The following is a 13,510-nucleotide window of genomic DNA, read 5'->3' as shown; positions in this document are numbered from 1 at the left end:
TGTTGGGAGTTTCTGGTATGTTCTATAATCAGATACTAGTCCTTTATCAGATATGTGGTTTCCAAATCTCTTCTCCCAGTCTGTAGCTTTTTATTCTCTTCGGAGGGTCTTGCAGCAAAAGATTTTTTAATTTTCAATTAAACCCAGTTGATCAAATGTTTCCTTTTATGGAATGTGCTTTTGGTGTCAGGTACCAGAACTCTTTGCCTCATGGATCTTTAAGACTTCCTTCTATTTTTTTCTAACAATTGGATAGTATTACATTTAAGTCCATGATCCATTTTAAAATAATTTTTAGATAAGTCACGAGAGTTCGATTGAGGTCTATTTTTTTCCTATGCATGTGTAGTTGTTCCAGCGCTATTTATTGGAAAGGCAGTCCTTCCCCCATTGAACTGCTTTTACGCCTTTGTCAAAAATCGGTTGGGCAGGGGTGCCCGGGTGGCTCAGTCAGTTAAGCGCCTGACTCTTGATTTGGGCTCAGGCTGTGATCTCATGGTTCGTGAGTTTGAGCCCTGCGTCCGGCTCTGCAGAGCCTGCTTGAGATTCTCGGTCTCCCTCTCTCCCTGCCCCTCTCCTGTTCGCGCTCTCTCTCTCAAAAATAAATAAATATTTTCAAAAAATCAGTTGGACGTGTTTGTGTACAGCTGTTTTGAGGTTCTCTATTCTGCTCTGTTGATCTCTGTGTCTGTCCCTCTACCTCATAGTCTTGAAACCTGTACCTATAGAAGTCTTGACACGGGGTATACTGATTCTTCCCACCTTATTCTTATTTTTCAACATTTTCTTAGCTGTTCTAGTCCCTTTGCCCTTTCCATATAAATTTTAGAATAATTTTGTATATATCTGCAGAAAAATCCTTCTGGGATTTTGATAGAAATTACATTAAATTTATGTACCAATTTGGGCAGAACTAACAACTATGTTGAGTCTTTCAGTTCGTGAGCAAGGTAGGTCTTTCCATTTATTTAGATCTTCAGTTTCTTTCATTAGCACTTTATAATTCTCAGCCTACAAGTCCTATACATGTTTTGCTGGATTTACACCTAAGAATTTTTATTTTTGTGAATTATAAATGATACTGTATCTTTAATTTCAGTGTTTTAAGTTCGTCACTAGTATATAGAAATTGATTTTCATATATTTATCTTGTATCCTGTGACCTTGCTGAACTCACTTATTAGTTCTAGGATTTTTGAGGGGTTGATTCCTTGGGATTTTCTACATAGACAATCATGGCATCTCCAAATAGAGACAGTTATTTTTTTTTAATGTTCATTTATTTATTTTGAGAGAGAGTGAGTGAGCAGGGGAGGGGCAAATAGAGGCAGTTCTGTTTCTTCCTCTCTGATCTATATGCTTTTTATTTCCCCTTTTTTTTTTCTTGCCTTATTACTCTGGCTAGAACTTCTAGCACTAAGAATGAATAAGAATGAATAGAAGCAGGAATCCTTGCCTTGTCCCCAGTCTTAAGGGGGAAAGCCTCCAGTCTTTGATCATTAAGTGTAATGTCAGCTATACGTTATTTATCGAGTACTCCTCTTTTCCTATTTTTCTGAGAATTTTTGTCATGTTGAGTTTTTTCATGCCTTTTTTCCATCCATTACTATGATCATATGACTTTTTTTCTTCACAAACCCCTCAATATTATGGATTACGATGTTTAAATTTTAAATATTGAACCGGACTCGCACTGCTGGAACAAACTGCACTTGGTCATGGCGTCTAATTCTTTTAACATAACTGATCGGTTGCTCCATTCTATTTGTTAAGATTTTGCTGAGGATTTTTTTTACCTTTCTCTTAGCTTGGTTGTTAAGGACTTTTGCATTTTTATTCACGAAGGACTTTGGTTTATATTTTTCTTTTTATGGTACTGTCTTTCTCTGGCTTTGGTAACACAAAACCTTCATGAAATGAAATAAGAAGTATTCCTTCCTGTTTTGTTTTCTTGGAAACATATAGAATTGGTGGCATTTTTTTAAAAGTTTGATAGAATTCTCCAGTGAGACCATGTAGGCCTAGAGATTTCTTTCAGGGGAATTTTTAAACTATGAAGGAATTTCCTTAGTAGTAAGAGGACTTTTCAAGTTATCTTAAAATTATATCAAAATTTCATATTGAGAGGCTTGTGATAGTTTGTGCTTTTATCTGTGTTGTCAACCCCACGTGTGCAGAATTACTCATAGTGATCCCTCTTCCTTTTGATATCTCCCGGATCTGTAGTAATATCTTCTGTTTCGTTCCTGACATTGGTCAGGATAATTTTATTAATCTTTTCCAAGAACCAGCTTTTTTCTTTGACTCATTTTCTCCCTTGTTATTCTCTCTTCCTCTTCATTGATATCTGTTCTTTATATTATTTTCTTGCTTGTGCTTGCTTTGGGTTTATTTTATTCTTTTTCTATGTTCTTGGGACTTCCTAATTTTTCATTTGCCTCAAGAATGTAATTGCTCACTGAAGCATTTTTGTGATAACTGCTTTAAAATCTATGTCAGATCATTCTAGTAGCATCTCCGTTACCTTGATGTTGGCATCTATTGATCGTCTCTTTTTGTTCAGTTTGAGAGAGCTTCCTGGTTCCCGGTATGATGAGTGATTTTTTATTTAAGCCCAGATATTTTGAGGATTATAAGACTTTTGATCTAATTGAAACCTTCTGTTTTAGCTGGCTGCTTCTGATACTGCTCTGGCGGCGGGGTTGGGGGGTGGGAGGTGGCGGTGAGTCTCCTCCTCATTGCCGCCAGGTGTGAATAGAAGACCAGGATTTACACTCAGCCTCTGTTGACACCCAGGGGTGGTAGGGGATGGGAGGAGACTCCTTGTTACTGCAAGACAGGGGTGGGAGTTCCGGATCCCTACGCAGCCTCGACTAGTATCTCTCTAACTAGAACAGGAAGGAGTGCCTCATTAGTGCTGCCCACAGAGCCTCCCCTGGCACCACAGAAACATGTGGGCAGTGGTAAAAGCATGAATCTCCACCAGGCCTCCTCCGACGGCATCAGAGCATGGAGAGGGGGTAGCTCGTCACTGTCGGCTGGGAGGCTGGGCTCTCCACGTGGTCTCCACTCTCTCCTGGGGATGGGGGAACCTCATTACTGCCCAGGAGGGATGAAATTCCCCCTCCTTACTCGTGTCACCCCAGCTGAGGATGTGGGGGTGCCTGATGACAGCCCAGTGAGGGCAGAAGCCTGGACTCCCGAAGGCCCTGGCAGGTGTGGTTGGGACGGGGCCACAATATTTTCTGTGGTGTTTGGTTATTTTCTAAAACTTCTGTCATTGCTAGGCCCTCCCTTTCCCGGTCCTTCAGCTAGAGGAGCAGGCTCTGGGGAGACTTTTTTGTCTTCGCCACTCAAACGTTGCTGGGCTGCTGGCTTCTTCAGCTCCCGAGTGTGGAATCTGTAAGGAACCAAGGAACCCCAGGGAACTCAGCACCTTTCACTCCTTGTGTCTTTGGGGACCCAGCCAGTCTGCCTCCTTCTCTCTGTCTTTCAGGGTGTCTTGTGTTTATTTTATGTTTAACGTCCAGTGTTTTGAGGCCGTATTTGGTAGGAGGAATAGGGAAAAGTATATCCACTCCATCTTCCCAAAAGCAAAACAGCTCTTCTCTTTTTGATGAGTCTTCTTACTTATTGACTGTAAACTGCTTGAGCACAACAAGCCTATAACGTACAGTTGCTGAAGGCCTGTGCCTGTGAAGGTGCTTCATAGTTCTCGGTGGACTGGCCTGGCTATTCATATGGTCCCTTGACCTCCCAGAGAAATTCTGAGAGCTGTGACTGAGGGAGACTGTCAAGTGTCTCATTGAACCCCTTCACACCTGTGGCCGTGGAGGTGTCCATAGGTGCCCAGCTTCCGAAAGAGGTGGGCTGGTATTTTCCCTTTTGGCTTCATGGTTCAGGTTATGAGCAGAGGACAGACTGCCCCTGAAGCCGTTTGAAATGCAAACCCACCAGTTGCTGTGGTTGGGCAGACGCCTTCTCGTTCCGTTGGCAGATGCCCACTTGGGGACCCAGCTGTCTGGGAATGTGCAGCAGGGGGATCCAGAGCACTGACCCCCGTGTGTCCTTTGAAACAGGAGGACCATGACACTATGGAAGCTGATCTGGACAAAGACGAGCTGATCCAGCCCCAGCTTGGAGAGCTCTCAGGCGAGAAGCTTCTGACCACGGAGTACTTGGGAGTAAGTACCACATGAGGGGGTGGGGGAGAAGTAGAAAGGAGAGATGGGCCACTGATGCACTTAGCCTTTGCAATGACACATGACTGCGTGGTTTGGTCGATACTACGATACTACGATACTACGATACTATGTTTATGAGAGTGTTGGCCAGTCTGCTTCCAGCGGTCCTGAAGAGCACTGTGGCCCTAGCTACCTGTCACAGATAGAGCTGTCGGTGAACAGAAAAGAGATCAGGATATAACACGAGGGCACATGTCAGGAGCCTTCCTAACGTCCAAAGGTGTGCCCGCCTCAGTAGTAATCACCCACCTGTCCAGCTTCTTAATTTTCGTGTGCCTTATCTAGTAGGAGGGAAGACTGGCGGGTTTGCAAGTCATCGGCACACCGGTGATGGCTGAAGCCATCAGAGCAGGCGAAGAGATGCCTAACGAAGCAAAGGGTGGAAAGAGAGAGAGAGAGAGAGTGAGGGGCTGAGGACAGAGGGGCAGACCAGCATGTCAGGAGTGGGAGCAAGAAGCGGGGCCTCTGAGAAGGACAGAAAGTGACCAGAGAGGCTTGAGGAGAACCAGGATAATGTAGCGCCATGGGAATCGGAACGGAGGAGTATTTCAGGATGGATTAGGTGGCCAGTCCAGGCATCCAAGAGGCCTGTGGAGTCACACATCTGAGATGGGGCCATCATCTGAGCTCAGAGAGCTCCCCGCTGACTCTGATGCCCATCCAGCTCTAGGAGCCCCTGGTTACCACCCGCCAGCTAAACAGGGGAGGGCGTGAGGAGGGAGCTGCCGATTGGCCAGGAGAGGATGGCAGTGTCGGGGGCCCGCCCGCAGGTGTCTCACGAAACCTTGATCAGAAAGCACATCAATGAACAGGTGGAATGTTGGAGTGTGAGGTTTCTGAAGGGAGGAACAAGAGATGGGGGCCTGTCCGCTCTCCTGGGACAGACAGGAGAGCACACAGGAATGAAGGCCATTGGCATTAAAAGGAGCTCCTGGAATTTTGAAGCTGGTGTTTGACTGGGTCAGTCCCGTGGGCTCTGACATCTCGTATTAGTCAAGTAACTGCTGGAGCAGAAGGCCAGGAGCCAGTCTTTCAACAATCTTTGAACAGCTTGCTCAACAAACAAGTCAAGGACAGTGACTTGAGAAGGAAAAGAATGTGGGTGCAGGTGGCATGAGCCTTGTAGGAGTAGACAGAAGCAGAAAGTGCCTTCCCATCACTGCCTCCATCCTGGCCCTCCTCATCTCACCCTGGGTACTGTTCTCCCTGGACACCTGCCCCAGTTTTCCTCACCTGTCAAGGAATTTCCGGGGCCCCAGGCTGGGGTACAGAATCTGCTGGTGGAACTTGACGTTAGAGGACAGCCAGAAGCCCATCTGTGGGAGCTTTGTAGGCAAGGGTTTTGGATTTTCTCCCAGCCTGAGCTGGGAGAGTACGGGAGCAGGGGAGTGACTCAGTTTGACTTGTTTTAATGTATTAACTTGGGTTTTTTTGTTTGTTTGGTTGGGTTTTTTTTTTGTTTTGTGTTTTTTTTTTATGAAATTTATTGACAAATTGGTTTCCATACAACACCCAGTGCTCATCCCAAAAGGTGCCCTCCTCAATACCCATCACCCACCCTCTCCTCCCTCCCACCCCCCATCAACCCTCAGTTTGTTCTCAGTTTTTAACAGTCTCTTATGCTTTGGCTCTCTCCCTCTCTAACCTCTTTTTTTTTTTTTTTCCTTCCCCTCCCCCATGGGTTCCTGTTAAGTTTCTCAGGATCCATATAAGAGTGAAACCATATGGTATCTGTCTTTCTCTGTATGGCTTATTTCACTTAGCATCACACTCTCCAGTTCCATCCACGTTGCTACAAAGGGCCATATTTCATTCTTTCTCATGGCCACGTAGTACTCCATTGTGTATATAAACCACAATTTCTTTATCCATTCATCAGTTGATGGACATTTAGGCTCTTTCCATAATTTGGCTATTGTTGAGAGTGCTGCTATGAACATTGGGGTACAAGTGGCCCTATGCATCAGTGCTCCTGTATCCCTTGGATAAATTCCTAGCAGTGCTATTGCTGGGTCATAGGGTAGGTCTATTTTTAATTTTCTGAGGAACCTCCACACTGCTTTCCAGAGCGGCCGCACCAATTTGCATTCCCACCAACAGTGCAAGAGGGTTCCCGTTTCTCCACATCCTCTCCAGCATCTATAGTCTCCTGATTTGTTCATTTTGGCCACTCTGACTGGCGTGAGGTGATACCTGAGTGTGGTTTTGATTTGTATTTCCCTGATAAGGAGCGACGCTGAACATCTTTTCATGTGCCTGTTGGCCATCCGGATGTCTTCTTTAGAGAAGTGTCTATTCATGTTTTCTGCCCATTTCTTCACTGGGTTATTTGTTTTTTGGGTGTGGAATTTGGTGAGCTCTTTGTAGATTTTGGATACTAGCCCTTTGTCCGATATGTCATTTGCGAATATCTTTTCCCCATTCCGTTGGTTGCCTTTTAGTTTTGTTGGTTGTTTCCTTTGCTGTGCAGAAGCTTTTTATCTTCATAAGGTCCCAGTAATTCACTTTTGCTTTTAATTCCCTTGCCTTTGGGGATGTGTCGAGTAAGGGATTGCTACGGCAGAGGTCAGAGAGGTCTTTTCCTGCTTTCTCCTCTAAGGTTTTGATGGTTTCCTGTCTCACATTTAGGTCCTTTATCCATTTTGAGTTTATTTTTGTGAATGGTGTGAGAAAGTGGTCTAGTTTCAACCTTCTGCATGTTGCTGTCCAGTTCTCCCAGCACCATTTGTTAAAGAGGCTGTCTTTCTTCCATTGGATGTTCTTTCCTGCTTTGTCAAAGATGAGTTGGCCATACGTTTGTGGGTCTAGTTCTGGGGTTTCTATTCTATTCCATTGGTCTATGTGTCTGTTTTTGTGCCATAATGTATGAACTTGTATTTTCATTCTGGTTGCATGATGGAAAATGGACTATAGGGGGCAGGAGTGAAGGGAGATGACCCGAGGAGGCTCGGCCGGGGTTCCACCCTCACCCCCCGTACCACCACTACCCACCACCTTGCCTCTGGTCATGGTCAAGGCCTATAGCCCATCACAGCCCTTTGAATGTCTCAAGGATCAAAGGAATCTGACTGACTGTGGAGGCTCTGTTTACTTTCAGTCAAGTGGGGAGGTGCTCCAGAAATGTTGGAAATGAGGCAGTTGGGTTCCAAGTTGTTGATGGAAGTCTGAAGCCCTAACTAGGCTTTGTTTCCCTTCGGAAGAGCACTGACTTTGGCAGGGAGGGACTGGACTCCATTTGATAAGATGTGCGTTTTTGAAAGCAAGGCTCTCCTGGGGCACCTGGGTGGCTCAGTCGGTTAAGGGTCTGACTTTGGCTCAGGTCATGATCTCATGGTTCCTGGATTCGAGCCCCACATCGGGCTCTGTGCTGACAGCTCGGAGCTTGGAACCTACTTTGGATTCTGTGTCTCCTCTTTCTGCCCCTCCCCTGCTCACGCACTTGCCCTGTCTCTCTCTCTCTCTCTCTCTCTCTCTCTCTCTCTCTCTCTCTCAAAAATAAATAAAATATTGAATGAACGAATGCAAGACTCTTTTGCTACATAGGCAGGAGATGAGAATGGAACAGGCAAGTGGGTGGGGCATCTTCAGAGGTGGAAGCCACGGCCAGGAACCCAGCCCTGCAGTGTTGGGACTTTCCCACAGACACAACCACGCAGGCATGCGATGGTCAGCAAGGACATTCACAGAACTTGGCGAACCGAAACCAAGTGTGAATGCAGAGCGATTTGCAGCCCCTCTCCCAGGTGAAGTAAATGCTTATGCGATCTTAGGTTGAGGATGGTGAAGGTTTTTAAACAGCAACAAAAACCAAGGCACAGAACGTCTGGGACTCCCAGCTTAACCGTGCCGCTTGGTGGGGCACAAAGGGCAGAGCTCTCAGACCAACCAGTAACCCGGTAACCCAGGGCAATGGCATCTGGAAATGGCGTCATCCTACCCTAGCGTGCAGTTCTAAATCTCCCTCACGTATCTTCACTATCCTTTTACCAGGAGGACATCTTTGAATCCAGCAGAAAAGTTCCCTGCACGTTTGTCAGTTACTTTTTGGTGGAGACATGAGTAACACGAGTACAAAGTACAGAAAGAATTCATTATATAAACGTGAAGACCCAGTGTCTTAGCTTCCTGGTGCCGGAAGGACAAATTAGTATAAAACACCGGAAGTTTATCCTCTCACAGTTCTGGAGGCCAGAAGTCCAAAATCAAGAGGCCCACACAGCCACGCCCCCTCTGAAGGCCCTGGGGGAGAGGCCCCCATGCTCCTCCAGCTTCCGGTGGCTCCGGGGGTTCCCTGGCTGGTGGCTGCACCCCTCCAGGCTCCGCCTCTATCTCCACAGGGCCTTCTCCCCTTCTCTCTTTTGTGTCTCATAGGGACACTTGTCGTGAATCTAGGATAATCTAGGATGATGGCTTCATCTCGAGATCACTAACTTAATTACATCTGCAGAGACTGCTTTTTGCCAAATGTCACATTCACCACATTCACAGGTTCGTGGGGTTAGAACATGAGCGTGTCTACTTGGGGCCACCTTTCAACCCTCCACACCAGGTCACCGTAGGATCTCGTCATGGAGGCAATTTTAAAGTTAGAAAACCATGTGGGGCAGCCACTGGGTTACTGGACACTCCCAGTTTTGCCGTCTCTGCCCATCAGTCTTGCTAAGCTGCCCTCAGTCCCCCGATCTTGATTTGAAATCGACAGCCCGCCAGCCTCTGTGTGGGGCTCATTGATTTCAAAGAGCCGTGCCTTTGGCTCCGGTACCCACAAGGCTTTGAGTTTGTATCTCCACAACTGCTCGTGCCCAACGAGGGAACCCGCTAAAAACAGAAGACATTTCACCAGGGACTGTGTGCCCAAAAGCATTCACGCCTCCTCTTCTGATGTACGAGGTAGACTGTAGATTTTTCAAGATCACTTGAAAGATACTGACTTTTTGAAACATTGTATCAGAATATTATATTCAAAAAGTTTTCACCGAATTCATGCCATTTGCCTAACACATAGCAGAATGCCAAAAAGTTTAAGACCTAGCTGTCACCTTTGAGAAGTTTATGAAAGACACAGAGCAGACGAAACTGTGCTCTTGGTAGGGATGCAAGTAACAGCAAGGAGTGGCAAGTGGGGCAGCAGATACTGTCGTGCAGGACAGAACTAGCCCAGGCTCTCTCAAAGCCCCAGACCCTCAACGTGGCTTAACGATAGAGCCTAGGACCCTCCTCAGGCCTCCTTACCATAATCCCAGGAACTGGGTATGGGACACACCAATGATTTAGAAACTACTGGCTTGGGGGTGAGGGTGGAGGTATGGCAGGGGCAGCCCATCGGTATTGGGGGATGGAAGGAAACCATTCCCAGGATTCCTGGACCCAGTGGCTCACCCCCTGCTAGGCATTTGGAGCCACGTCCTTCCCAGAAGGGCCCCGCTGCCATCCTGACCCTCCCGAGTGCAAGCAAACAGCTCCTGTGCACAGCAGAGCCCAGGCCACAAACAGTGCCGCCAACCACTGAGAACTCAGAAAGCTGGGACGAGAGAACAAGTCACTTCCTAAGCTTGCCTGAGCGTGGCCATGGTCACGAGAAATGTGCTGCTTACTCGTAATTCTGGTAGAAAGCAGCACGCCTTGTTTCTTCTTTAGGCCCTGACTGTCAGCAGGTCAAGACTGATGATTTGCCAACTTCTCCTTATTTCTGAATTTTTTTTTTTTTTTGTATCATCCATACTATGCTGAACAATCATTTAATCCTTCCTGAAAAGAATGCCCTGATCTAAATAGCTGTGTCACCTCGGTTAAAAGGGGTGTGGATACGTATCACAGAATCTCAGCTTTTTGTTTTTATTTCACAGTTTAAACCTATTATGAATTACCTTTAACAACAGTAATGGGCACGTCTTAAGTCAGTTCAGCACACGTCATGAGCCAAGCCCTGTGCAGACCACTTCGTACATCTGACTCCATTTAATTTGGTCCACAAACTACGGGGGAAATCCTGCTAGTGTCGCATTTTCTAGACAGGAGAGCTGAGGCTGAGAAAGGGTAAGGGACACTCTCAGGTTGATTTGAAGCTGCTTGCCCTTGCCCTTTCCCACAAAGCTGTGCCACCTTCTGGAAGAGCTGTCGACTTTCCAGTGAATTGCCTGCTGCGTCTGAAAATTCAGAGAACTCCAGCTGTGGCATAGTCACAGTTTTCTGTCTGGTCTAAGTTTCCTGCATAAACTCATTTTGCGGGGGATGCCTGCTGTAAAAGCTGATCACTCCCTTCCCACCGTTTCCTCCCTCTGTCAAATGGAGACCCAAATTCGTTTAGTTTTCCAGAGATTGCCTGAAGGACGGGTTAGCCCTGCCTCCGAAGAATGTGTGTATGGAGGCGGGCCTGGGAATCCGCATCTTTATTACTGCCACCCCCCCCCCCCCCACCCCGCCCCAGTGGTCCTGAAGCCCGAGTCTGGGCCACGGAAACTTTGCCACTTGGGCGGCGGGCACAGCTGGCCAGGGTGCAGGGCCGAGCCCGTCGGAGACAGGGCAGGGCCCCGGGCCCCTGCCATCCCACTGCCCGCCGTGGAGGCACACGGAAGGGCCTCGGTTTGCAGTTTTTGCTTTTAGGTTTCTTTTTTCAAATGTGTCTCCACTTTGGAGCTTTTTCTGATCACTTTCCAGTTATTCCTGCCCTGCCTGCCTGATAGTTGAAGTCTCAGTGCTCTCTACATATTGGGAGATGAGTTGGAACCAAAAGTCCATATTCTTGTGTGTGAAAACACAACCAAACAAGCAGGCGAGAAAATCCCAAGCCGCAAGTATTCCAAATCCATTTCTTTTTCAGTTTGTTTCTTGTATTTTTTTTTTAAGTTTGTTTGTTTGTTTGTTTTTAACTAATCCCTATACCAAATGTGGGGCCTGAACTCACAACCCCAAGATTAAGAGTCGCATGCTGCTGCTACTGAGCCAGCCAGGTGCCCTGTGTATGCTTCCTTCTAATTATAAAAGAAATAGGGGCACCTGGATGGCTCAGTTGAGGCTCCGACTTCAGCTCAGGTCACGATCTCGCGGTTCGTGAGTTCAAGCCCCACATCGGGCTCGCTGCTGTCGGCACACAGCCTGCTTCGGATCCTTTGTCCCTCTCTCTTCCCCTTCCCTGCTTGTACTCTCTCAAAAATAAATAACACGTTAAAAAGAATAAATTTAAAACATTAAAAAAAAAAGATGGGGGGTGGGAGGGAGGGGAGGATGGGTGATGGGCATTGAGAAGGGCACCTGTTGGGATGAGCACTGGGCATTATATGGAAACCAATTTGACAATAAATTTCATATTAAAAAAAAAAAGTCCCTCTAAAGCCTTTTCCAAAATAAAAAAAATAAATAAAATAAAACAATAAAAAAGAAAGAAATACATGCTTATTATGGGAAAGTCCAAATAAACAGTCTAAACAACCATAATAAAACTCCACCCACCCAGAGGCAATACCACTGTTCCTTCTGTTATTCTTCCATTTCTCTCTGCACCTTCTCTTTCCTTTATTAGTTAGGACTGGCCCAGCTGCAAAACGCGGAGAATCTATCCATCCCGCTGATAAATACTGAAGGATGTGGACTCCAGGCTCTTTGCATGTCTTTCTACACTCTGCCTGTCAGTATGAAGGGAAGACCCAGGTTTTGTGGGACCTCTGGTTTACAGGGCTTGGGAAGGCTTCTTTCAATAAAGGAATACAGAGTTAGTTATGAAGTGGATACTTAATCCGAATGGGAATGAGAAAATAAATCACAGTAAAATTCAAATTTTAAGAATTGACAGAAAAGTGATGTTTTTATTAATTAGCTGCCTTGCATACCTTATAGGGGTTTTTGTTTGTTGGTTTTTGTTTTATGCCTTTTAATTGCCTCTACCCATATAATAATGAGTCTGTAATGTTTTCCACGGAGAGAAAAGGAAATTTGTCCTTCCTGTAACATATTTGATCAAATTTTGTTTCTCATTATTGATAGACTGGAAAAATCTTTTGGCCTCACATTTAGTTTTTGGTAATGCTGTTGTATACATCTTTAGGATTGTCGCTAAATTTGAGAACTCCCTCCTCAAATGTCTTCCACAAATAAGCTGTAAGATTTGGGGATATTTCAAGTTTTCTTGCACACTGATTATTCATAAATACCCTGACAACGCAGGGAATTTCTAGAAGCCATTCCTACCCCAGGACAGCTAGCGAAGGTTTGACTGTGCACCATGATTGGGAATCATATGAATCTATTCGAAACCTGAATTAAATGTCATCGAGACTCAGCGCGCCCTTAGCTAAGTCCCAAATTGTCCCCCCTTAGCTAAATCCCAACACCACGCCACCAACGTGAAGGGAAGTATGACAAGGGAAGTCAGAGGAGGAAGAAACAGCAGAAGGGAAGTCAGAGTAGAAAGAAACAGCAGTATTAAGTGCTTGCAGTTAAAATATCCTACTTTTGCAAATGTTACAAAAACACTGGGCCATGTGAACACATCGCTAGGGCTTCTTCTGGGTCTTGAAGCTTCAGTTTCATCCACTCCATGGTAGTTCTGCCTCAGTGAGGGAGCCCCTCATTCACACGCTTGTGGCCTCTTGGTCACGAGATGGCAGAGGGAGCTCCCGGCACAAACCCATGATAAAGTCAGGAAGAAGGCCCAACAGGCAGACCAGCCAAATCTACCCCTTCTATGGTGCTCCTTCCCAGGGTTCCAGCTGGCGACCTCCACTGGATTCTTACTGGTCAGAACTGGGTCACGTGACCCCTAGCTGCAAGGGAGTCTGCAAAAGGGAGTATGTTTTTATTTAAAAAAAAATTTTTTTTGATGTTCATTTATTTTTGAGAGAAAGAGTGTGAACGAGGGGAGAGTCAGAGAGAGAGGGGGAGACAGAATCGGAAGCAGGCTCCAGGCTCTGAGCTGTCAGCACGGAGCTTGACATGGGGCTCCGACTCACAAACCGGGAGATCGTGACCTGAGCCGGAGTCGGGCACTCGACCGACTGAGCCACCCAGGCACCCCAGGGAGGAGTATTTTTAGGTAGAAGCATTTGCGTGCCAGTAGAATCAGAGTACCGTTGGTCAGGAGAGAATGAATATTGGGTGGACCGCAAAGAGTGTCTGCTTCAGCCTCCATGTCATCTTCTGCGCGGTGGGTGGATTGATGGGTGGATAGAGAGAGAGAGAGAACTTGTGTTTCCTTACAAAAATTTGTACTGCTTTATTAACATGTCACAACTTATGTGATTTGCCGATTCTCGAAAATTAGTCAATGGCAA

The 13,510-nt window shown here is 46.2% G+C and overlaps 1 protein-coding gene across 7 annotated transcripts in view; it reads left to right on the top strand.

Moving 5' to 3' along the window:
• The window catches only part of ARMC9 (armadillo repeat containing 9), a 151,247-nt gene that overhangs the window by 113,783 nt on the left and 23,954 nt on the right, over positions 1-13,510 (top strand). For all 7 annotated transcript variants that reach the window (XR_007154871.1, XM_047871597.1, XM_047871591.1 and 4 more), the window contains one exon: positions 4,080-4,184. Coding sequence is in view for 6 of the 7 variants with exons in the window: in XM_047871597.1 (XP_047727553.1) it covers positions 4,080-4,184 (105 nt within the window). In the remaining variant the exon portion in view is untranslated. The remainder of the gene's footprint in view (positions 1-4,079; positions 4,185-13,510) is intronic.

This window comes from Prionailurus viverrinus, chromosome C1, assembly GCF_022837055.1.
Source record: "Prionailurus viverrinus isolate Anna chromosome C1, UM_Priviv_1.0, whole genome shotgun sequence".
In the NCBI taxonomy this organism is placed as follows: Eukaryota; Metazoa; Chordata; class Mammalia; order Carnivora; family Felidae; genus Prionailurus; species Prionailurus viverrinus.
Note: the sequence above shows the minus strand (reverse complement) of the source record. Positions and strands in the feature narration are given on the sequence as shown.